Consider the following 25,961-nt stretch of genomic DNA (forward strand, 5'->3'; position numbering starts at 1 on the left):
TCTTTTCAGTCACCTGGCTCTTACTAGTATATTACCTAAGACCTTGGTCTTGTTCACGCCATCCTTTCAATGAAGTAACCTACTTAGGAGCTGAATAGAAATACTCTCCTAAATACGAAAACAGAATTGTATTAAATAATGATACATTGATGAAAGTAGCTATGAATGCACTTTTTAAAACTAAAAGTTTATATCTTAGTATTTTTACTATTGCTACCATCAGGCATCAGGCCTTGGGTTCAAGACTACACTCAATGATATTTGCACCTTTCCAAAGACAGCAAAGCACACAGAAGTCAAGCTATAGCGTCTTTGCCACAATTAGCAATTGGCAATTAGCAGTTAGAGCTAGGTTCTTTTCCTGTAAGACTGTATGTACTTATTAGACTACGAGCTTTTGAGCTATGGCTTTTGAGGATCTGCCACGTGGCCAGTGGACTGTGTGTGGGGCTTGCCAGATGAGGGAGGACAGAGAGATGGGAATCTGTATCCCATTCAAAAGATATGGGAAACTTGTATTCCATTTCTTGTATTTTTTCCCCTAAAATGGACTAATGTTTGTATTAGTATTTTACGCTTGGCTTTTGATGTAAATTAACCGAGGCCACCCTTAACATTCTAACCAGCTGCCTCAGCCTGCCAGAGTTAGGGAAATTGTCCTCCCTAACATCGCCCGCACTGTTCGTCCTTTCTTCTACCACTTCCTTCTACTTGTTTCCACCAACTGTTGCCTGGGCCTGCTGTGTTTCAGAAACATTTTTGTTGCAAGCAATAGAAAAACATGACTAACACAAAAGGCAAAAGTTTATTTTTCTCAAATAAGCAGAGGTTGGTTGTTAATAGTTCTCCAAAAAAAAAGAAAAGAAAAGAAAAACAAAAAAAGGTCAGGTTAATCTGAACTTCTCTGGCCTTTCCTTGTATTTCTCAGATTCTGGTGATCCGAGGCTCTGTTATTTATATCTAAAAGTGAGGCACTATGATGAAAGTAGCTATGAAAAAGAGCTCTGCGAGCTCTGGGCCTCAGATGTGGAAGTAAAGGACCGGTGCCATCATTTCAGGGTTTTTTTCCTACCAGGAAAACAAAAGCCTTCCCAGAAGCTCCTTGCAAACTTTTTGCCTAAAGCCTCATTCCAGAATGTGTCACATGGCTGTGCCAGCTGCAAGGGATGCTGGGACATGAAATTTTCAGCTTCTTTTATAGAGAGAACAAGGGAGCCAGTTCTGTCTACCCAAAATCTTACTAAACACTTTTAAGTTTTCTCCCTACTTCAAGCCTGGTATATTTCTAGGTGGGCAGTAACAAGACAGCAAGTGATAGAAAGTAGAAGGAAGGTAAACCCATGTGGTGTTTCTCCACTGTTACCCTTCTAGTTTTAACCCTGGTGTCATGGAGGCTCTTCCATTACCTGAGGAACACTAGCCTGCTACATGTGGTAGCCTGAGCAGGAATCTCCAAATCTGCCTTTTTTCAGAAACCTAGATGAAACTTACTTCAAGTCTTTGTATGTCCAAAGACAGTTACAGTCTTATATATACCTTTGTCTTTCTCTTCAGGAAATTTTGAAAGCATGATAGGAAATTAATAATAGCTTCTTTGCCCCCATGTCCTTAAGCTGATCATTAGCAGAAAATCTTTTAACAAATTCAGATTATATGTGTCAGAAATGCTTTCTGTTTCATAGAAGAGAACCAAAGAGAGAAATCCTAGTCAGAAGCACTAAAATGAAAGTAAAAAGAAAATTTGTACCCTTTGACCTACATCATTCCATTTCCCCCTCCCTCCAGCTCATTCTACTATGTTTCTATGAAATCAACTTTTTTCTATTCTGCATATAAATGATATCAGACAATATTTTTCTTGCTCTGTCAGGTTTATCTCACATAGCTTAATGCCCTCTCAATTCATCTATATTGTTCTCAGTGGCAGGGTTTTCTTTTTATGGCTAAGAAATATAATAATTTATATCACTTTTTCTTTGTCCATTCATCTGTTGAAGTACATTTGGGTTGTTTCTCTGTCTTGGGCATTATGAATAATGCACTGAACATGAGTGAGCACATAACCTCTTCAAAATCCTGCCTTTGATTCCTTTGGATATATATGAAGGAGTGGGATTGCTGGATCATATAATAGTTCTATTTTTAATTCTTTGAGGAACTTCCATACTGTTTTCCATAATGGCTGTACCATTTTATATTCCCACCAACAGTATATGAGGGTTCGCTTTTCTCCACATCTTTACCAACATTTGTTATTTGTCTTTTTGTTTTGTTTTTAAATTTATTCATTTAATCAATTATCTCTTCACATAGCAAATGTTTCTTAAGCATTTGACATATGGTGCACAGTAGATGTTAAAATGTATTACCTGTTACCAAGGAGTCTGGTAGAAAAATTTTTCTTTTTGCATAAAACTATAGCTTTATTTTTTTTATACTACTCTATCTTTTTTTAAAATTTTTTAAATCTTTAAAATTTCTTTTCAGTGTTCCAGAATTCATTGTTTATGTACCACACCCACTTCTCCAATATTCTCCAATATTATGGAGGGCAATATGTGCCCTCCATAATACCCACCACCAGGTTCACCCAACTTCCCACACCCACCCCTTCAAAACCCTCAGATTGTTTTTCAGAGTCCATAGTCTTTCATGATTCGTCTCCCTCTCCAATTACCCCCAACTCCCTTCTCCTCTCCATCTCCCCATGCCCTCCATGTTATTCCTTACGCTCCACAAATAAGTGAAACCATATGATAATTGACTCTCTCTGCTTGACTTATTTCACTCATCATAATCTCCTCCAGTCATGTCCATGTTGATACAAAAGTTGGGTATGCATCCTTTCTGTTGGAGGCATAATACTCCATAGTGTATATGGACCACATTTTGCTATTTGTCTTTTTGATAATAGCTATCCTAACAGGTATAACAGGTGTGAGGTGATATCTCATTGTGGTTTTGATTTGCGTTTTCCTAGTGATTAGTGATGTTGAATGCCTTTTAATTGACCTATTGGCCATCTGTATGTTGTCTTTGGAGAAAATGTCTGTTCAGACTCTCTGCCCATTTTTAAAAATTTCTTTGCTTTTTTGCTGTTGAGTTATATGAGTTTTTATGTATTTTAGACATTAATCGTTTATCAAATCTGTGGTATGCTATTATTTACTATTATTTACTACCATTCTGTAGGTTGTAAGTTCTGAGGATCTAATGTACAGCATGGTAACATAGTAGTATGTTGTATAGTTGAAAGTTGTGAGAGTGGATCTTTAGCACAACACACACAAAGTTAACTATGTTATTACCTGTGGGAGGTGATGAATGTGTTAATTATTTTGATCTTGGTAACCATTTTACAGTGTACATGTATATCAGATCATCACATTGTATACTTTAAATATACACAATTCAATTATTCCTCACTAAAGTTTAAAAAAAAAAGAAACTAGGCTATTCTCTGGGACCTTTGTGGGGAGATAAAAGGTGATTGGAGAGCTATTTCAAGAAATGTTCTTGATGTGGTATATATATATACAATGGAATATTATGCAGCCATCAAAAGAAATGAAATCTTGCCATTTGCGACGAGGATGGAAGTAGAGGGTATTATGCTTAGCGAAATAAGTCAATCAGAGAAAGACAACTGTCATGTGATCTCCCTGATATGAGGAAGTGGAGATTCAACGTGGGGTGGGGGTTGGAGGGTAGGAAAAGAATAAATGAAACAAGATGGGATCAGGAGGGAGACAAACCAGAAGAGACTCTTAATCTCATAAAACAAACTGAGGGTGGCTGAGGGGAGGGGGTGCAGGGAGAAGGTGGTGGGGTTATGGACATTGGGGAGGGTATGAGCTATGGTGAGTGCTTTGAAGTATGTAAACCTGGCGATTCACTAACCTGTACCCCTGGGGCTAATAATACATTATATATTAATTAAAAAAAAAAGAAATGTTCTTGATATTGTCAAGAAGCTCAGTCTCTTCACTGCCCCTCATCATGCTTCTCACCCCCTTTAAACTCTGCCACCAGTCTTCCCCCTTATTTAATTCTTTCCTTGAGTGATGGAGACTGCTTTCAGTTACTTGGTCCTGAGGTAGTCACCACTTGCACTGCCTGGGAGGTGAGGGGAAGGAGAGATATCTGATTACACAGCAAATGGGAGAGAAAAAAATGTGTTCCTAATATCCAAAGTGGGATCTTTGTGAACATGTACCCATAGGAGCACTGTTGCTAATAATGGTTAAGGTTTATTGGATTAGTTGGATTAGTATAGAAACATCTATACAGGTCGGAGTTGCAGGAAAATGTCCTTTAAATTTCTTTCCCCAGTGACCTTGTCTTTGAACTTTGGGCCCATGATTCATCTATTTGTTGGGACTGCTTCTTCTATGCTAATTCTGCCTAATTCTGTCACTAATATTTCAAAAAGTACTCTTACACAGTTTTGGGAGAGAAGACAGGATATTTTATGTCAATAGCTATAGAAGAGTCTTTGCTAGGCTATGATTAATTTGCAAATTATTTTTTTAAATCACTGCTTCAGTGTAGTTGAAGCAAATGCTCAGAAGTCTAAGAAGTATAGGATGTTTTTTTGAAAGATTGGTTGGAATATGTTAAAATGATAATGGCTGCTAATGAAAGAAGTGATAATTCCCTTAGCTAAGTCATAGGTCTTAGTATGTGTCTAATAGTAGCAGACAGGCTAGAATAGATTATGATGCAATAACGAACTACTCAACAATCTCAGTGGCTTATAACAACACACACTTATTGCCCTCTCACACTGGGTGTCATGGACAGGCCATAGCACTTCTTCGTGTCTTCACTGTAGGATCTTGGCACACGAAGCTGGCCCTATCTGGGTTGTTGCTCATCTCGTGGAGGGGGGAAAAGAAGGAGATGATGAATGACAAGTTGGCTCTTAAAGTTTCCACCCACATTACATTGACCAAAACAGGACACATGGCCTTTCCTGATTTCAATGGGACAGGGATGTGTAATTCCCCCACAAGAAGGGACAATGACTATTTTGAACCATAATAAAACCTACTGTACTAATATTGTGACTTTAATCTCAGGTGCATATGGAAACTACAGTGTCCAGACCAGTCCTCTCTCCAACCCACATCAATGCTACAGCTTCTGAAACTTTCACGGTACTTCAGGAAAGGATGAGAATAGTTGAGGAACAGACCAGTTCTCTGAGGGATGACCTAATAATGTTGGACTTTGGTGAAAAAAGGTAACAAATGGAAAATGAACTAGATCTTTGTAGGCTGAAGGATTCTTAGGAGTCTTAGTGCAAATGGTTTGGCAGATGAAATTAGGTATTTATAAAAGAATTGAGAAAAAACAGTTTCCATTTGAACATTAATTAGAACATTAATGAACAGTTTCCATTTGAACATTAATTTGCAAGACAGAGTTGCCAACTTGTAATAGAGCTACTACCACTTCTCCCCTGAACAGATATTTTTTATGTAAAGAGGTGGGTGGGGGAATCAGGTAACTAGGTGAGGGCCATTAAGGAGGGCACGTGATATAATGAGCACTGAGTATTATAGGCAACTGATGAATTCCTGACCTCTACCTCTGAAACTAATAATATACTGTATGTTAATTAATCGAATTCAAATAAAATTTTTAAAGTGTGCTAATTAGGTACACAAACTTTGATAACCTGCTGACCTTCAAAACTTGGTTGAAAACCAATATGGAATTTTTGTATAATTAGAAAAAATTTAGTTCTTATTTTTTTAAATCAAAAATAGATTTTGGTATTAGTTAAGGTGAACATCTGAACTTGATTTATGCCATTGATACAGTCTTCATTTTCTTTCCCCAGACTTACTGTAAATAAAAAGAAAGCTTTTAAGTCCTTAAAAAAAAAATCAGAATTTAGAATGAGGTACTCAAAAAAACAAAAAACAAAACAACAACAACAAAAAACAACCACCTTTTTTCCCCTTGGCTAAAGAATGTATTGCCATTAAAAGCTGGAGTATTAATGGCCTGAGGAATCTGGGTGCTTAAGCAACCAATCTCAAATTTGCTGGTGTGATTTTCTTTAAGATTATAATATATTTCCTTAGTGTCTCTTATGAAAACCCAAGATTATTATAGTTGGTATTATAGCACCCATAGAAAGAATAATTCTTCAGTAGTTAAAGATTAAATTTGCATAGATGCTGAGTATGTTAGAAGTAGGAATGTTTATTATGATCTTATTTTAAAATTTTCTAAAAATATGTGAATATATCGACTCCATGCTAACTTTAATTCTTAGTTTATAATTAAAGATTTCGCATTTAACATGTTTTATGTACCACGTAAAAGTTTACAAAAAATTCACCTTAAAAGAAACAACCGTTATAAAGTCAGTGGTCTCTATCCATCTGACATTAGTCTCATCCTCTTTACCTAATGGTGCTCTCCATATATAAATCTGGAGAAGGTAACAGGTGCTTAACTAAGGAATCTAATTTTTATTCTTGGTAGAAATGTTACATTGACCTGATGGTGGGGATTACCAAGTACACATTGCATTGCATAATATTATTAAATTGGGATCTTTATCCAGAGGCCAACTGGAAAGTCCAAAATGTTTAGAAGAGCCTGTGAGCCAGAATATCATTAGTCCCATCCAGAATGAAGTGATTTGTTCAGGAAAACCAGATATCCTATGGAAGAACTGTGAGTTTTTGGTAAATCGAATGTGCCGTCTGGAAAGCCTCATCCAATCCTTAAAGATGAACATCTTTCGTCTGCAAACTGAAAAGGATTTGAATCCACAGAAAACAGGTACAGAGAGAAGGGAATCATCAGAAATTTGGTCCTGTATGGGTGCTTAAGGAGCTTATGATTCTTTTTCCTTTCCTGACCTTTCAACTGCTCCATGACCCTCCTGTGCTGTCGGGTAGCTTTCCTGAAGGACCGACTGAATGCGATACAGGAGGAGCATTCCAAGGACCTAAAGCTGTTGCATCTCGAAGTGATGAATTTGCGCCAGCAGCTGAGAGATGTCAAAGAGGAAGAAGACAAGGCACAGGAAGAAGTGCAAAGGTTGACGGCCACCTTGGAGATTGCCTCAGAGACAAAGGTTTGAACCCAGATTTCTGAAATACAGATTCACTGTTCTCTGTTAGCTGGAGGAGGCAACAGACGCATAATTGACTTTTAAAAATAGGTGATAAGATGTGAGGATTCTTGACATTTCAAAGTTACCTACATTGATAAACTATTATGCCCTCTCTGTAATGTGGTATTCCTAGAGCCCTTACCCTGTACGCATGAGAGCGGGAGTCCAAAAGTTATGAGGTAGAGTTTCTGCTCACCCAAGGCCATATGCTTGTTGGAGAACAAGGAATATAATGAAAAACTAAATAGAGAAAAAATAAGGGCATAGGAATTGTTAAAAGACAGCGGAGAACAGTAAGTGACTATTGACAAGTGTTTTGTGTTCAGGAGGGTTTGAGAGGGTGGGTACGCCCTATCTAGAGTAGATTAGGGTAGGCTTCAAGAAAGAGATATGAGAAAAAAAAAAAAAAAGAAAGCCATATGAGCTGAACTTTAAGAAGGCCAAGTAGAGAGGTGAGGACATGTCAAGGAGTAGGCACAGAGGCAGGGAAGAATACAGAGTAGGATGATAAGCTGACAATTCTGTTCTCCCTTCAGGGGCACGCAGCATACTAGATGGTCAGTATGTTATTTGTTTAATTTTTGAAAAACCTTATGACAGGATGATATTGTCCCGAGCAGTGAGCCCCGAGAGAACTCATGTCTCTCAGATCCCAATTCCCTGTCTTTTTCCTGTTACCCAGGTTTGAACTTAGACCTCTGCACTGGTACAGTTAGAGGAAATGCATAAACTAGCCTGAGAGGAGTGAGGATTTGGGGTGGCAAATAAATTGGAAGGTAGCTAGGGATCATGTCATAAGGATTTCAAAATCAAGACTAATTAGGGCTTGATATCAAGGGGGTGATTATCATTTTTGATAATGAAGTGCATAACAAAAACAGGAAAACTAATCTGGCAGAAGGCTAGAGTTTCGGGAAACCAATTAGGAGTCCATTGCATGATTTGAGGCACAAGCCTTATTGGATATGACTTAGGGGGGCGTTTTGAAAAGAAAGGGATGTTTTATGAAGAAAGATACGCTAGAATATGGTACTGGACAGGAGCTGAGTATAGGACAGAAGGCAAAGATAATTGAGGTTTTACATCTTGGATTGTGGTGCCATTAATAGTGACATAAAAGAGAATAAATAGTGAAAGCTGTATTTTTGATCATTTGCTCCTAAGCACGGATAACATTTGAGGCAAGAAGAGATTGAATACTTAAAAAAAAAAAAAAAAGGAATATACACTATAAGAAAAAGTTCTATCAATTACCGGATTCTTTCATTATTGAATTTTACATATAAAGTGAATGTGTTTGGGGTGCCAGGGTGGCTCAGTCAGTTAAGCATCCGACTCTTGGTTTCAGTTCAGGTCATGATCTCATGACCTCTAATCTTTTTTTTTTTTTTTTTTTTTAAATATAAATTCAGGGGCACCTGGGTGATTCAGTGTGTTAAGCCTCTGCGTTCAGCTCAGGTTATGATCTCAGGGTCCTGGGATCGAGCCCCGCATTGGGCTCTCTGCTCAGGGGGAAGCCTGCTTCTCTCTCTCTCTCTCTCTCTCTCTCTCTCAAAAAAATAAATAAAATCTAAAAAAATAAAAAAGAAAATATAAATTCAATTAATTAACATGGTGTATTATTAATTTCAGAGGTAGAGTTCAGTGATTGATCAGTTGTGTATAACGCCTGGTGCTCACATCATGTGCCTTCTTAATGCCCAGCACCAGTTACCTTATCCCCCCACAACCTCCCCTTTAGCAGCCCTTAGTTTGTTTCTTTTTTTTTGTTTTGTTTTGTTTTGTTTTGTTTCTTATAGCGAACAGTCTCTTATGGTTTGTCTCCCTCTCTGATTTCATCTTACCTTATTTTACCCTCCCTTCCCCTATGTTCATCTGTTTTGTTTCTTAAATTCCATATGAGTGAGATTATATGATAATTGTCTTTTTCTGATTGACTTATTTCACTTAGCATAATACCCTCTGATTCCATCTACTTTGTTTCAAATGGCAAGATTTCATTTTTCTGACGGCTGAGTAATATTCCATGGTGCATATATACCTTTATCGTCTTTATCCATTCATCTGTCAATGGACATCTGGGCTGTTTCCGTAGTTTGGCTGTTGTGGCCATTGCTGCTATACACACTGGGGTGCAGGTGCCCCTTCCATCCCTGTGTTTGTATACTTTGGGTAAATACCTAGTAGTTCAGTTGATGGATCATAGGGTAGCTCCATTTTTTTTTTTTTTAAGATTTTATTTATTTATTTGACAGGCAGAGATCACAAGTAGGCAGAGAGAGAGAGAGACAGGGGAAAGTAGGCTCCCCACTGAGCAGAGAGCTCAATGTGTGGCTCTATCCCAGGACCCTGCGATCATGACCTGGGCCGAAGGCAGAGACTTTAACCCACTGAGCCACCCAGGAGCCCTAGGTAGCTCCATTTTTAACTTTTTTGAGGAACATCCATACTGTTTTCCTCAGTGTCTGCGCCAGCTTGCATTCCCACCAACAGTGTAACAGGGTTCCCCTTTCTCTGTATTCTCGCCAACATCTGTCCTTTCCTGAGTCGTTAATTTTAGCCATTCTGACAGGTGTGAGGTGGTATCTCATTGAGGTTCTGATTTGTATTTCCCTGATGCCGAGTGACGTGGAGCATCTTTTTGGGTGTCTGTTGGCCATTTGTTTATCTTTGGAGAAATGTCCGTTCGTGTCTTCTACCCATTTCTTGACTGGATTATTTGATTTTTGTGTGTTGAGTTTGATAAGATCTTTATAGATTATGGATACTAGCCCTTTATTTGATAAGACATTTGCAAATATCTTCTCCCATTCTGTCGGTTGTCTTTTAGGTTTGTTGACTGTTCTCTTTGCTGTGCAAAAGCTTTTTATCTTGATAAAATCCCAGTAGTTCATTAAAATAAATAAATCTTTTTTAAAAAATTAAAGGGAAAATAATAGAAGTAATGAATCAAGGTAATAACTTTCTTTTTAAAGATCCCATTATAATAATTATTTTAGACTCATAAAAGAAGTATTTATAACCATATTCAGAATAGCATTTATAGGTCGCTAGAAAAAAAGTCTAGATTTGAACTGATGTGCCTATAGACAGTTTGTTTCTTCATTTCAGATTATTTAGAACCTTTTCCCCTTGTACTTTTAGAAGAATGCAGCCATTATTGAAGAAGAATTGAAGACCACAAAACGTAAAATGAACCTGAAAACTCAGGAGGTAAGATACAGAAAGGTTCTGGAGGGTGGAGGGGGCGTTGGAATTGCTGAGGAGAAGTCAGGAAAGTGGAAAGCATGAAAAACTTTGAAGAAGAAAATATGTTACTGTGGAGTAGGGAGATTTTAAAAATATGCCACATGTAATTCAAGTGAAAGTGGCTACACTTATTTGACGTTGAGTTCCTTTTGCCTCAGAATGGACCTACAAAAGTGCTTTGTGAGCCAGGAAGGAAATTAGTTACCACAAAATTCATGTGCTAGAGCTAAGTGAACAACTTCATACAAAGACCTTTTAAACTAAAGTTGTGTTTAAAACAAAAAGCTTTTAATAAGACCGCTCGTCTAATTTTACCTTGAAAACCTCCCTTTCAGCCCAAGTTTTAGTAGATAACAGATTGGGAGTTGTGAAGTAGGTGGCTGCTAAATGTTGCTGGGCTGAAAAATGGCAGCTGAAAACAGTGGAAGCGTCAGGAGAATTAGTAATCCAACACTCCCTGGCCTAAAAACCTCAATATTTCCTGACAGAATAATCATTGATGTCCATCCAAATCAAAAGGATCCAATTATATTTAAAATACTAAGAAGTAGATATGCCTTTTAAAGAAAATTCTCACGTGAAATTACTTCTTAAGGTATGGTTTTTGGTGCTTAAGGTGTTAAGTATAGCTATCTGAAAAATTCTCTTATGTACTTTGCCAGTAACTACTGATAAAATCATGAATTTTCATAGCATGTATTACATTTCATGTAATTTTATTTTAGTTTTCAGATATTTTAGTAGACTTTTTTTTTTTTTTACAGAAACTTCACATTTATAGAAAAATTGCACAGAAAATAGTTCTCATAAACCTGCTCTCCCCATCCCTCCCATTTCCCCTATTATATTAGCATGGTACATTTGTTAAATTTGATGAGCTAGTATTCATAAATTGATAAGTCATTATTAGCTGAAGCCCGTAGTTAAGATATTAAGATTCACCCTTTCTTCATTACATTATCTTACAGAATAGTATCACTCCCCTAAAAATGCTCTCTGCTCCGTATACCCATCCCTTGCCCCCTCTCTTCCTGAGCCCCTGGAAACCACTGATCTTTTCACCCTCTGTAGTTCTGTTATGGTTGGAACGATTCAGTGTGTGGTTGTTTTGGACTGGCTTCTTTAGCATATGCACGTAACATACCTCCAAGCCTTGTCATGGTGGGATAACTCATTGCCAAACAATATTCCATTGTATGGACGTACCACAGTTTGTTTTATCTGTTCATCTATCGAAGAACATCTTGGTTACCTCTGAGTTTTGGCAGTTGTGAATAAAGCTGCTATAAACATTCACGTGCAGGTTTTTGTGTAAACTTGTTATCTACTCATTTAGATAAATACCTAGAGCACAATTGCTGGACCATATGGTAAGCTTTGTTACCTTCATAAGAAACTGCCAACCTGTCTCAAAAAATGGCTGTACCATTTTGCATTCACACCAAAAATGAGTGAGTTCTTGTGGTATATATCTTCCTAAAAGGTAAGATATATATATATACAGTCTTTCTGATAAACATAAAGCTGGTTGCTTTTAATAATGCTTCAGAATTAATACCTCAATAGCATAATTATAAAATAAAGTTTCCTCTGTAAAGGACTTAAATTATATCTCAAGTACATTTTATTATGTAATTTGATCCAGAGCTTAGAAAACTATAGTAAGTTACTCTGTATTACAAAGTAATTATAATTCAATACTATAGTTATTATTAGATTATTAATATGCACCAAAACAAAAACTGATTAATCCTTAAGTAAGATTAGAATGATGAGCTGAAGTCTGAGCTGAAGTCAGAGCTGAAGTCAGAGGTAATGATGATAAAGATGATAATGATGATGAAGGATAAGGAACTTCTAAACTTGAAATGAAGGAACAGAATTATAAAAAGTTCAAAAGATTTGAACACATAAGAATTTAAAATTCTACATGTAAAAAAAGGGGAGCAAAAAACAAAACTAGGAAAATCTAGCACAACTAAATATAGTTAACAGTCTTTCCTTGTAAAGAACTTAAAATTAACAAAAAACAAAAAATAGTGGTCAACTAACATTTTAAAAAAATATATAATGCCTCAGAAAATATACAGAGCTAATAACCATATTAGAAAATGTTTAATCTCACTAGTAACCAAAGAATGAAAAGCTGTCAAGATGTTATTTTTAATTTATTAGATTAGCAAAGATTTAAGAAAACAACAATACATAATACTGGTGGGATTTATTCTACTATTACCAACAGGCTAAAATTGGGAGGAAATTTTATACTACTATTGATAAGCTAAAATTGGAAGGAAATTTATACTACTATTGATAAGCTAAAATTGGAAGGAAAATTATATACCAAATCTATCAAAAGTCTAAACACTATTAAGCCTTTAACCTAGGGTTTCCTCTAGTAGGAATCAGAAACGCAAAGAAAGATTTATTCACAGGCATGTTCAGCAGAACAATATTTAGAATAATGAAGAGCTGGAAAAACCTTTGATATGGGGATATGATTAAGAACTTTATAGAACTTTGGGGCACCTGAGTGGCTCAGTGGGTTAAAGCCTCTGCCTTTGGCTGAGGTCATGATCCTAGGGTCCTGGGACGGAGCCCCACATCGGGCTCTCTGCTCCATGGGGAGCTTGTTTCCTCTTCTCTCTCTCTGCCTGCCTCTCTGCCTACTTGTGATTTCTGTCTGTCAAATAACTAAATAAATTTTTTTAAAAAAGACTATTATAGAACTTTTGCAAAATGGGCTGTGATGTAAATTTGATGCCAACACACTTTTCATGTCTTTCAACTTTTCAAAAAGTTTTTAAACACAAAATATATCATCCGTAGAGAAAACACATGTAAAATAAATATGTACAATTTAGGAAAAGACCTATAAAATGTACTCTTACATTATCTTCACTGGGCCTTAAAAACAATTTCTTTTAACTTAACACCACTTCATAAAAGGAATAGCATTCGGCAATTTCCATTTAAGTTTGAAAGGATCTCTTTTTTTTTTTTTTTTTAAAGATTTTATTTATTTATTTGACAGAGAGATCACAAGTAGGCAGAGAGGCCAGCAGAGAGAGAGAGGAAGGGAAGCAGGCTCCCTGCTGAGCAGAGAGCCTGACGCGGGACTCGATCCCAGGACCCTGAGATCATGACCTGAGCCGAAGGCAGTGGCTTAACCCACTGAGCCACCCAGGCGCCCTGAAAGGATCTCTTTACCTCATGAGAAAAGAGATTCTTTTTTATATCTTTATCTAACTCATTGTCATTTATGGAGAGAAGAGACAAGGTTAGTGTACCCAGTTTTTTTGTTGTTGTTTTTTTTTTAATCATGAAAAAACTGTATTTAGATTTAGCCAGCTGGACTCAGTTTAGATGATCCCAATTTTGTTGGCAACATCCAAAGCATCATAGTCAGGGGCCAGCCGAACGTATGCCTTCTCTCCATCAGGCCTGATTAAGGTGTTGACCTTGGCTACATCAATGTCATAGAGCTTCTTCACAGCCTGTTTGATCTGGTGCTTGTTGGCCTTGACATCCACAATGAACACAAGTGTGTTGTTTTCTATTTTCTTCATGGCTGACTCAGTAGTCAGGGGGAACTTGCTGATGGCATAGTGGTCAAGCTTGTTTCTCCTGGGGGCGCTCTTTCGAGGGTATTTGGGTTGCCTTCAGAGACGCAGAGTCTTGGGTCGTCGGAATGTGGGTGATGTGCGGATCTTCTTTTTTTTGTGACTGTGGACGCCTTTCAGCACCGCTTTCTTGGCTTACAAAGCCTTTGCTTTGGCTTCGGCTTTGGGAGGGGCAGGGACTTCCTTCTTAGCTCTCGGCGCCATCTTCCGTGTACCCAGTTCTTGAGTGGTGTTTTTAATCCACTACTTTTAAGTTACTTTACTTCATTATTTCCTTAGACCTTTTAATTCCAAAACAGAATTGGGACACCTTTCAAAGTTATGTTTATAATTCTACGGGATAAAAAATATTTAAAAAAAAAATAGGGAGATAAACTAATAAAATATAGAAAAATAGGATTTAAAAGTTAGAAAATACAGAAGTACGTATATACTAAGGTGTGATATTAATGTTTTTCATCCTTTTTTGACAGGTCTGTTGTGAGACTTACTGTCACACCATACATAAATAATATACACAAACATCTAATGAAGCATTACTTACCCTTCTTTATTACATGCTGTATGCTCTGATATTTCCCCCCTTTTAAAGTGCTGCTTGCAACTTACTAACGTGTCTTGACCCACAATTTGGGGGGGAAAAAAAGACACAGTGGGAAGACCGAGGCAATGGATTTGATGCTTCCTTTCTTAGTAGTTAATCCCTTGGGGAGACACTCCAGCTTGTTTCGGGCCGTCGTTACTGAATGAGGAGTGTCCGGGAGGGAAATGGTATGTCTCGTGGACTTTTCGTGGTGAGTCCCATCTTGGGCAAACTGCTGCGATGTTCCTTTGGTCTTGCCTAACTGCAGTTTCTTCTGTAGCTGCGGAGACAACTGTCTCAGGAGAAGTACCTAAGGGAATCTCTGGAGAAATCCGCGTCTGCCATGCTTTTCAAAATACAAGAAATGGAATCAACAGTGGAGGTGGAACGGAAGCAGGTAGACTTTTCTCCCCTTCTGTCAAGGAAGTGAACCCAAAGAGAAAGCTGATATTTTACCTATAAGTGTTTCGTTTTGCTAATTTTCTCTAGATCAAATTTTTGCCTGTAGTATTACTTGAAATACCTGCAGGTAATTTAGACTATTCAGTTCTAAGTACTGAAGGCAGTTAGTAGTTCCAAATTCTAATAACCTGTATTTGGATTACATAATCTTTACTTTAACCAATGGCTGTCCTTCATAATAAAATTATTTAAAAAGGTTCTACTTAAATACTAAATAAAGGTTCTACTTAAATTTGTTTTTGTTTCATTTTTTTAAGAGTTTTTTTGTTTGACAGAGAGAGTGTGAGAGACCATAAGCAGGGGGATCAGCCAGCTTCCCACCAAGCTGGGATCCTGATGTGGGGTTGGATCCCAGGATCCCAAGATCATAACCGAGCAAAAGGCAAACGCTTAACCTACTGAGCCAGCCAGGCCCTCCTACTTTAGGAATTTGTAAATGATCCTTTATTGCTCTAACTTGTGCCACCAATATAGTAGCTACTAGCCACATGTGGATATTTAAATTTAAATTAGTTAAAATTAAATAAAATTCAGTTCCTCCTTCACTCTGGCCATACTTCAAGTGCTCAGCAGTTACTTGTGCCTGGTACGTGTTGTGTTGGAGAGTGCACAGAAAGTTCTGTCGGATGGCCCTGCTGTAAAACACTGCACCCTGCTGAAATCTTAAATGTAATGGAGAAACTCCCCTTCTCCCTCCAGTGATGTGTAGATAGGAAAATCTGCCTTACACATGTGCTCTGAGGTGGTTTGGTAGAAATCTTGACCTTGAAGAAAGGACTTTTTCTTCCACATTTCAGGTGCAGATTTTGCAGCAAAACTGCGTTGCCCTGCGCAGTTCTATACAGACCACCCAAGATCTGCTGGCACAGGAGCAACAGAAAAAAGGAGAGTTGGAGACTTCTATCTCTCAGCTCAAGTCTGACCTAAGTATGAAAATAGATGCTAGAAATTACATTTCTGTTAGGTGCTTTTGAGATTTCATGCAAAAGCTCTTAATATCCAAAGTTCTGGAAGAGACCATTGTTACTGAGATTTACCACAGGACCACAAGTAAAAAATTGTTGATTGCCTTTTTTCTGTGGCACTGGGGAAAAAAAAATGTGTTGGTAATAAAATAGAATTCGATCTTCTCAACTGTAGACTGTTCTATACATAAATTCTTTCTCAGATTTATTTAAGTGTTCATGGACTTGGGAATACTGGGTTTCTAGAAATCTAGATTGAATATTGGAGAATAGAATATTAATAAGGAAATAAGGCCTTTAATTCTTGCTAACCTGACTCTAACCATTTATCGTGTCAGGCTCCCATTCAGGTTGCCAGTCTATTGATCTGTATTTGTATCAGTGGATGGTTGTAACTTACCTTACTTAGAGCTTAATGTCCTCATTTTACAGATGGGTACACAGAGTCCTTACAGGTGATTGAGCTAGGAAATGGATGAGTCTAGTCGTGATCCCATGTTGTTCAGTCATGTTTCTTCCAACCCAGCAGTCCTTGCCATATTTACTATTTTTTGTTTGTTTGTTTGTTTAAGATTTTATTTATTTGACAGACGGAGATCACAAGTAGGCAGAGAAGCAGGCAGAGAGAGAGAGGAGCAAGCAGGCTCCCTGCTGAACAGAGAGCCCAATGTGGGGCTTAATCCCAGGACCCTGGGATCATGACCTGAGCTGAAGGCAGAGGCTTTAACCCACTGAGCCACCCAGGCGCCCCTTTGCTATTGTTAATATATAGCTGTAAAGCAGTTTCAGCCAGTATCAAATATAGGGATCACACTTCAATGCTTCACATGAGTAACACTTCATGGTTTACATAGAGCTTTCAGGAAAACGATCTCTGTAACATGCTAAACTATCCATACTTCCCAAAGTTAAAGCAAGGCCTGAGCCTGTATCTTCTAGATCCTGGCCTCCTGCCAGTGTGCCTGCTATGCGCTCTGGCTGTAGTGAGGGCAGGGAATACCAAAAGGGAAATGAAAATTTTAAAAAGCATGGAACAAAGAGTAATCTATTCAGTGTTTTTTTTCCTGCTTTTAACAGAAAGTACTGTTTTTCTTATAGTTGTAGATTAATGAATTACCTGTGGAGTTCTCACTGTTAATACCCCAAGATAATTGTCCATCTGCCTGTGATTGTGTGGCTACCAAAAATACATGTTATATTTGATGGTGCTGCCACATTATCTCATTTGACCTTACAACCTTGCAAGATAGTTAAGAAAATACACCCCATTTTGTGGAAGCATAAAAAGGTCTGTATCTAAGGACCCATGGCAAAGAGGACAGCTAGGACTAAAACACAGATTTTTCCATTATAGGAGCAATTTTTTTAATGTTACTTTTTCATTGGCTAAATGCTTTAGTTTTGAATTTTGTAAAGAATATATGGAAGACCATTTAAAAAATGAAAATTAAACATTAATTAAACCTAACACAAGGAAAAGGAAGCCTGAATACCAATAATATGTTTATATTGAATAACACTCTTTACATGCATGCAATTTGATTAAGGTATAGTTATGCTAACTAGATTAATAAAAGGAATGTCTCTAGATATTTGCTTTAATGAATTTAAAAATGTAATTATTAACAATAAACTTTTATATACACACAGTAACATGATGAAATTGTTCTCCCAAGTAAGATAAACGTTCCCCTTTCATTCTTTGATGACTGGAACTTTTAAAATAGATCATATAATAATCCTTTTTATCTTTAACATATTTTAAATAAACATTTACCTTATTTAAAATGAGTCTTGGACTTACTCAAAAATTATAGTTTTTCTGATTATATCCTATGTAAAATGTTTTTATGCGTTTTGTAATTTTCTGGCTTTAGACTATTTAAGTGAAACAAAACTAATAGATCTTTATGAATTTTTCATGAAGCCAAAACATTACTCTCAGAAAAGTTTACTTTGGGCCACTAGTGCACAGTGCCAAACTGTTCCCCTGTTTCTATCTTTGGTTTTATTTTCACTGTATATACTCTCTGGGCAGCTTCAGATATTTTTTTTTCCACATACGATCCTCTTCCTGAGCTCCAGACGGTATCTTAGTGCCAACTAGACATCAATATAGGGATGTCTTACAGAGACCTGCAAACACACGGTAGATACTTAAACACTGCAATCATTCGTACTCGTTCTGTCCCGCGAACCTGCTCCTCATCCTGCAGTCCCTGCTTGCAGAGTCTGCCACCCACCCCATTGCTTACATCTGGTCACGAGATCTTCTCCTTGACTCACCTGTTGCCTCTAGCCCAGCAGCCAGCTGCCAAGTCCCGACCGACCTCCCTGCTTGCTGGATTTCCGGAGTGTGTTTTCCCTCCGCATCCCCATAGCCCTTCCCTGAAAGCCGCCTTTCACTGTTTTATACTGTGGTGACTGCTCAGTTACTAAACTGATTTCCTCTTCCTTACTGAGCCTCTGCCAGAGTGTTCTCGCTAACAAAACCCTCCATCAGGTGTCTCTCCGGTTTAAAATCCCTCAGATGCTTCAGCCTCCCTCCCTGCCTGCAGTAAAATCTGACCTCATTTACTATCGCATGTGACTGTGCACTCTTTTCTTGGTAATTTCATGACTTAGTGTCCAGTCTATAAAAATATGGTAGAAATACTTGCATTCTCCTTATTTTCACAACATACAGACTGGGGAAAAAAAAGAAAGCAAGCTGTTCCGGGAGAAGATACTATGTGATTTCAATGTCCTTGTAGTAAGTTATTATTACCATAGTTATGTGGACTCTTTGTTTTTAGTTTCTAGAGATGAGGTCATTTCCAAGTTGGTTGAAGAAAATAAGGTAAGTTTTGAGGTTGTAGAGTTCAGAGATGTTCTTTCCTCTTTCACTAAGTAATATTTCCTCAGTCATGTTGGTTTGCAGTTGTTCTGATTCTCCTGAAATCCTTACTAGAAAAAAGTTGCAGTGTAAATGAGTCGTATGTTCAGACCTGTTGTCAGCTGGGTATTAAGAAGTCATTTCAGCACATTATTATGGTTTGAAAAAAAAGATGAGTTAGCAAAAATTATGAGATGATTTTGCATCTTATCCTTATTGTAAAATAATTGCTATAAAATTTATGAAATGTGAAAAATATTAACTACTTTTGGTTATTATAAGAAATATTAGCAATAATGTGAATATACTTAATGCCACTGAACTTAACACTTAAATATTTTTAAGTGAACTGTACATTTTAAAATGATTAAAATGTGAAATTTTTTTTTTTTGAAGATTTTGATTTATTTGACAGACAGAGATCACAAGTAGGCAGAGAGGCAGGCAGGGGCTGGAGGGGAAGCAGGCTCCCTGCCAAGCAGAGAGCCCAATGCGGGACTCCATCCCAGGACCCTGGGATCATGACCTGAGCCGAAGGCAGAAGCTTTAACCCACTGAGCTACCCAGGTGCCCCTAAAATGTGAAATTTTATGTTATTTATATTTTATGAAAATAAAAAATGAAAAAAAGAACTATTACCACTTTTATATCTTAATGCATTTCTAAATCAACCTTAATGTGAAGATCCTGTTTGGAATAATTTTTCTGGGTTCTATCTCATCCTGTAGTAGGTGATGTTTAAGTCTTGAGATGCTTCTCCTGGAAAAATAGAAGCGTGGTCCTCTCTCTATAGGGAGAGGACTTGCACTTTGCCCTTCCCATTTCAATAACTACCTGTTAGAGGGGAAAAGTAGTTCATATCCCTGTCACCTATTTGGTTGTTTGTTTTTAGAGCAAAGGTGTTTTCTTTTGTTCCACACCCAGGTAATCCTTGATGGAAACATTTTCACCTACAGAAAACTTTAAAAGATCCTTGGATGTGTTTGAAATCACAAAAGATAACTGCTTAGGGGAAAAAATGTGTATGTAGTATAACAAATATTCATCTTAGCAGAACTTTCTTGACGAGAATGCTGGTTAAATATTTACATTATGGTTTTAGGCAAATTCTTTCCAGTTTGAAACACCATATGAGAACATTTTAATTAACAGTTTTTATAATTTATGGAGGAGCCAGGTGGTGGGTATTATGGAGGGCACGCATTGCATGGAGCACTGGGTGTGGTGCAAAACCAATGAATTCTGTTACGCTGAAAAGAAATAAAAAAAAATAAAAAGAAAAGTTTGAGAGTTGAAGATACCAGGATTTTTAAAAATTCTTTACAAGATGCTTATCTATAAATATCATTAGTACTAGAGCACTGGATGTTACACCAACTAATGAATCTTTGAACACTACATCAAAAATTAATGACATACTATATGCTGGCTAATTGAACATAACAACAACAACAACAAAAACAACAAACTTGAACTCATAGTAGCCAAAATACAGAACAGGTATTTTGATAGAGATATTCATAATAACTCTTACATGTTAAAAAAATATATAGAGAGAGAGATAGAACTTACTATTTTTGCTCTTACAGAATGTGCAGATGTCTTTGAACAAGGAACATGAAGAAAATGCATACTTGAGGTCTGAATTAGTAGCTCTTCATGAAACATCAGAAAAAGCACAGGTAGATCTTATTTCTGTAGTTTTTAGATGTTAATTTTGTTTAATTAAGGAATCAAAAACAAAGATTAATCCTGATTATATTAATTCATACTATCATGATAGGTATAATTGGTATATAGCATTATATTCAGGTGTACAACATAATGATTCAATATTTGTATACATTGCAAAATGGTCACAGTAATTCTAGTTAACATCTGTCACCATATTTAGTTAAAAAAATTTTATTTAAAAGATTTTATTTATTTATTTGACAGACAGAGGTCACAAGTAGGCAGAGAGGCAGGCAGAGAGAGAGGGGAGGGGGAAGCAGGCTCCCCGTGGAGGAGAGAACCTGATGTGGGGCTTGATCCCAGGACCCTGGGATCACTATCTGAGCCTAAGGCAGAGGCTTAACCCACTGAGCCACCCAGTTGCCCCCCCCCCAATTTTTTTCTTGTGATGAGAACATTTAAGACTCACTCTCTTAACTTTCAAATATGCAATACAATATCATTAACTATAGTCATCATGCTGTACAGTACATCCTCCTGATTCATTTATTTTAGAACTAGAGGTTTATACCTTTTGACCCCTGTCACCGTTTTCTCCCATCCCTTATACCTCCTGCCTCTGGCTCCCACCTTTCTGTTCTGTGTATCTGGGGACTTGGTATCATTTTTTTGTTTTTTGTTTTAACATTCCTCACGTAAGTGAGATTATATGGTATTTTCTTCCTCTGCTTGACATATTCCATTTAGTATGCATTCAGGGTCCCCCCATGTTGTTGCAAATGGCAAGAGTAAATTCTTTTTTGTGGCTGAATATTATCTATCTATAACTATATGTACACACATACCACATTTTCTTTATCCATTCATCTATTGATGGACACTTAGCGTTATTTCCATATCTCGTCTATTGTAAATGATGCTGCAATGGATGTAGGGTTGCAAATATCTTTTTGCGTTAGTGTTTTTGATTTCTTCATGTGAATGCCCCTGACGAGCAGTTGCGGGATCATACGGTAGCTCTAGTTTCAACTTTCTGAGAAACCCCAGTATTGTTTTCCTCAGTGGCAGTATCAATTTACGTTCCCTTCAACAGTGCCCAAGGATTCCTTTTTCTCCACATCCTCTCTAATACTTATTATTTCTTGTCTTTTTGGTAATAGCCATTCTAATAGGTGTGCGGTGATATCTCGTCGTGGTTTTGATTTGCATTTCCCTGATTAGCGATGCTGAACATCTTTTCATGTACCTCTTGGCCATTTGTATGTCTTTTTTGAAAAATGTCTGTTCAGATCTATGGCGCATTTTTTTTTAAAGATTTTATTTATTTATTTGACAGAGATCACAAGTAGGCAGAGAGGCAGGCAGTGAGAGAGGAGGAAGCAGGCACCCTGCCGAGCAGAGAGCCCGATGCGGGGCTCGATCCCAGGACTCTGGGATCATGACCTGAACCAAAGGCAGAGGCTTTAACCCACTCAGCCACCGAGGCACCCCATTTGGCCCATTTTTTAATCAGATTTTTTTAAGCTACTGTGTTTTATTCTTTATATATTTTGGGTATTAACCCCTTATTAGATATATGATATTAATACATGATTACCAATATTATCTCCCATTCAGCAAGTTGCCTTCTCATTTTGTTGATGGTTTCCTTTGCTGTACAGAAGCTTTTTAGTTTGATATAGTCCTATTTGTTTATTTTTGCTTTTAGTGTGAGACCAAGAAAATTACCTATGTTTTCTTCTAAAAGTTTTACGGTTTCAGGTCTTATGTTCAAGTCTTTGATCCATTTTGAATTAGTTTTTATGTATTGTACAAGATAATGGTCTAGTTTCATTCTTTTGCATATGCCTGTCTAGTCTTCCCAACACCATTAATTGAAGAAACTACCCTTTCCTCATCAAAAAAAAAAAAGCAGCAGATAAATCTTCCAATTTTTGTGTTTACATGTTAACATGATTTTGTTCAGTTAAAAAAAACCAAGAACCAAAATTGATTCTAATTGTATGCATTCATACCATTGCCATGATCCATTTTTTAAATTTTCTTAAAATCTGTTTCATCTATGAACCCTTATCACATTAACTACATTTCCCATTTCACCAAATCTCCTGTGACATGTAAGTATATGAGATATATTACTAAATCATGCACTAATCTACATTTTACCTTTGTCTGCTTTATATTTTGCTCATTAAATATATAGCTTTCATCTATGCCTATGAAATTCTAAGCAGTCCAGTGCTACAGGCTATGCTTATACTTTCTTTGTATGTTTTATAACAAACAGCGTAGTAGGAACATAGTAAGTACTTACTGGATTTTAGAGTACTGTGTATTATTTTCTGTAGGATGGTGGTTTCCAAATTTAGCTAATGGGGTGTGTGTGTGTAGGCAAACAAGTTATTTCTCATAGGGTCAATGAAATCGTATTAATCACTTAAAAGTACTTTTTGTTAGTATAATTTGATTGCTTCAATACTGGGATCATAATGTTGCTGTGCTCTCTTTATGATAAAGGAAATAGAAAATAAATGTGTTATTTTATAAAATAATAATGAAAATTACTACTTTTGCTATGGTAGTAGTAATTAACATTTACCAAACTCATTCTGTGTTCCAGGCATAATTATAAGCACCTTACGTTACTAACAAATTGCAATGCTTATAATAGCACTATTACAGAAACTTATTATTCTCATTTTAATGATAAGGAAGTTGATATATACAGAGAGGTTCAATAACATAGCTAATAAGTCACAGAGTTAGAATTTGAGCTCAGACATTTTGGCTTCAAAGAAAATTAACTATTTCTTTTCAAGGATCAAGCGTTTATCTTTGTCTTACCCCTAGGTATTCCTTGGTGAATAGTTTCTACATTTGGTTATAATTTTCAAATGCCCCTGAACATGGGCCTTCCTTCTTTACTATACTACCACTTATGCTTTCCAGATAGTTTTTCATTTCTTTACTTTCTTAACATTTTTTGAGTGTTTTTTAATTGATCCTATAGTTATTTGTTCCCGTTCTTAAAGAATTTTTTCATTAAAGGTAAGATCCCTGGGGTGCCTGAATGCCTCAGTCTTATGGATACCCAACTCTTGATCTTAGCTCAGGTCTTGATCTCAGGGTCATGAGTTCATGCCCTATATTGGGCTCCATACTGGATGAGGAGCCTACTTTAAAAAAAAAAAAAAAAAAAAAAGATCCTTGGCAAATACACTTTGCAAAAATAACTAATAAGGTAAATGTTTTCCACAGGAATAAAAATTTCAAATGTCAAAAAGACAACAGAATTATATGATAGATTCCTTGCACAAAAGATCTTAGTTTTAATTTGGATGATCTGTCTTGTGAAAAGGTACAATTATCTATATTTTGCTTTTGTGGATACTGTAATTGATGGTGAAAGAACTTAGACAATTTGTATTATTCGCTAAACAATTCTGAACACTCATATAATTGTGGAACTGAATTTCTGTAGTACTGGCTAGGCATCTACAATGTGAAGTCCATTCTGTAGATGTCTTACTCCGTCTCAACAGTGTTCAAAATCGTGAACAGCTAATTGTTGAATGCTTCGGTCGCTCCACCAAATAAATAAATTTCTCCTTTGATTGAGAATTATGTGGGGTATTGACTCCAAATATTAGAAAGTATTATCTAATGAAATACCAGTTGGAGATAAGTAAATTAAGTTCACATACAGAGTGAAATACTATAACATTAAAATTGCGGTAAGTAAAAGTAATTATTTACTGGAGAGATCTGTAACTCGCTGTATATACCATCTTAGGTTTCGAATGACCAGCTGACTAGAAAGTGTTCAGAGCTGAACAGCATGCTTGAGACTGTTAGTATGGAAAATGCCAGAATTATTGCTGACCATCAAGCCATTCTGCAGGTATTCGCTTAAAACTTGTCCATTTCTGATAGAATCACAAGAAAACTCCTTGACTAAGAAATTAGAAAATGTGTATGACCAATTGGATAAATAAAATATTTTAATAGTTTCAAGAAATTTTCTGAATTACTTTATTTTTTATTAGTGGTTTTCAATTTTCATCAGAGGGATCATTTAGCCTTATGCTCAGTCCTTTCTTGACAGTTTCTTCTCAAATACCATTATTTTAAGAAAAGTGATTACCTGGCCCAAATACTCAGTATTTCCTCAAACACCTGTGGTTTTCCCATTTTGCTTATGCTGTTTCCTTGACTGAGAATGGTCTTTATTTCATCTTCAGCTATTTGAAATTCTATTTATTAAGACTCAAATTCATAAGGAAGCTTGATCACTCAAACCAGAAGGATGAGTTTTCTCTGTTAACTCCTACTCCTAGGACATTAAACAGACTTTCATAATAATAGTTCTCACTTTTTGGAGAGTGTGCTTACTGTATAGCAAGCCTTATACTAGTGATTATACATATATTACCTCCTTTAATTCTAGCATCCAGTATGTAGAGGAATATTTATTATCCTCATCTTATAAATAAGGAAAATGAGGTTTAGGGAAGTAGATCAGCTTGTCTGAAGCCGCATAGCTAGTAAGGGGTGGAGCTGGATTGAAACCAAGGTCTGACTCCAGAGTCCATGCTTTTAATTTTTGCATTATACTACCTCTCTAGTTTGCACTGTGTAGCAGTGTATTTGCATGGCTCATTTCCTGGATAACACTGTGAGCTTCCTTCTTACACATCTTTGCTATTTCCCATCGTGCTTACTGCTGCACATAGCGTAACACTAAGTAAAACCAGTGTTTACTCTGTGTTGTTACAGTACTAGGTCTAGAGGAGATTATAGTCCTGAACAAAATAAAATCTCTACTTTCAGGGACTAACAATAGTAGAATAATGTAATAGTAAAATAATTCGATGTGTGGAAGTAATACTGTCACAAACACTTTTTAACTTTGGAATGTTACACAGATGGGATTTTATTTTCCAAAGGTGTGAAGTTTTGCTTTGCAGTCAAGTATTGTTAAGATAAAAGTGTTTTAAAATACGTGTACAGAAGTAATTGTTAATATGTACTATACTTGCAAAAGTTTTATAAATTGTAGGTAGAAGTGATGTGTCTAAAAATGTTGTTTTGAGAAGTCCAAAACAGTGAGCCAGAGAAAATAAATTATGCAAAACAATTATAAGCATATGTTGTTTTATCGTGCTTTGTAGATCATTGCATTTTTTACAACTTGAAGGTTTGTAGCGATCCTGCATCCAGCAGGTCTACTGGTGCCATTTATCGACAGCATTAGCTCATTTTGTGTCTCTTTGTCATATTTTGGTACTTCTCACAGCATTTCAAATTTTTTCATTATTTTTGTTCTGGTGATCTGTGATCAGTGATCTTTGATATATTATTGTAATTGTTTTCAGATGCCACAAACCAT

General features: G+C 36.6%; 1 protein-coding gene and 1 pseudogene across 11 annotated transcripts in view; one reads left to right on the forward strand and one right to left on the reverse strand.

Moving 5' to 3' along the window:
* CCDC150 (coiled-coil domain containing 150) overlaps positions 1-25,961 on the forward strand; it is a 78,804-nt gene that overhangs the window by 1,691 nt on the left and 51,152 nt on the right. For 8 of the 11 annotated variants that reach the window (XR_004288411.1, XM_032354251.1, XM_032354252.1 and 5 more), the window contains exons 2-10: positions 5,082-5,245; positions 6,584-6,804; positions 6,924-7,102; positions 10,286-10,354; positions 14,877-14,993; positions 15,856-15,985; positions 18,819-18,862; positions 20,488-20,580; positions 24,366-24,473. Coding sequence is in view for 10 of the 11 variants with exons in the window: in XM_032354251.1 (XP_032210142.1) it covers positions 5,082-5,245; positions 6,584-6,804; positions 6,924-7,102; positions 10,286-10,354; positions 14,877-14,993; positions 15,856-15,985; positions 18,819-18,862; positions 20,488-20,580; positions 24,366-24,473 (1,125 nt within the window). In the remaining variant the exon portion in view is untranslated. Of the gene's footprint in view, positions 1-5,081; positions 5,246-6,583; positions 6,805-6,923; positions 7,103-10,252; positions 10,355-14,876; positions 14,994-15,855; positions 15,986-18,818; positions 18,863-20,487; positions 20,581-24,365; positions 24,474-25,961 lie in introns of those variants that run through there. The other 3 variants (XM_032354254.1, XM_032354253.1, XM_032354261.1) reach the window with 3 other exon arrangements.
* Positions 13,753-14,217, reverse strand: LOC116596991 (annotated as a pseudogene).

Source organism: Mustela erminea, chromosome 8 (assembly GCF_009829155.1).
Source record: "Mustela erminea isolate mMusErm1 chromosome 8, mMusErm1.Pri, whole genome shotgun sequence".
Taxonomy (NCBI): Eukaryota; Metazoa; Chordata; class Mammalia; order Carnivora; family Mustelidae; genus Mustela; species Mustela erminea.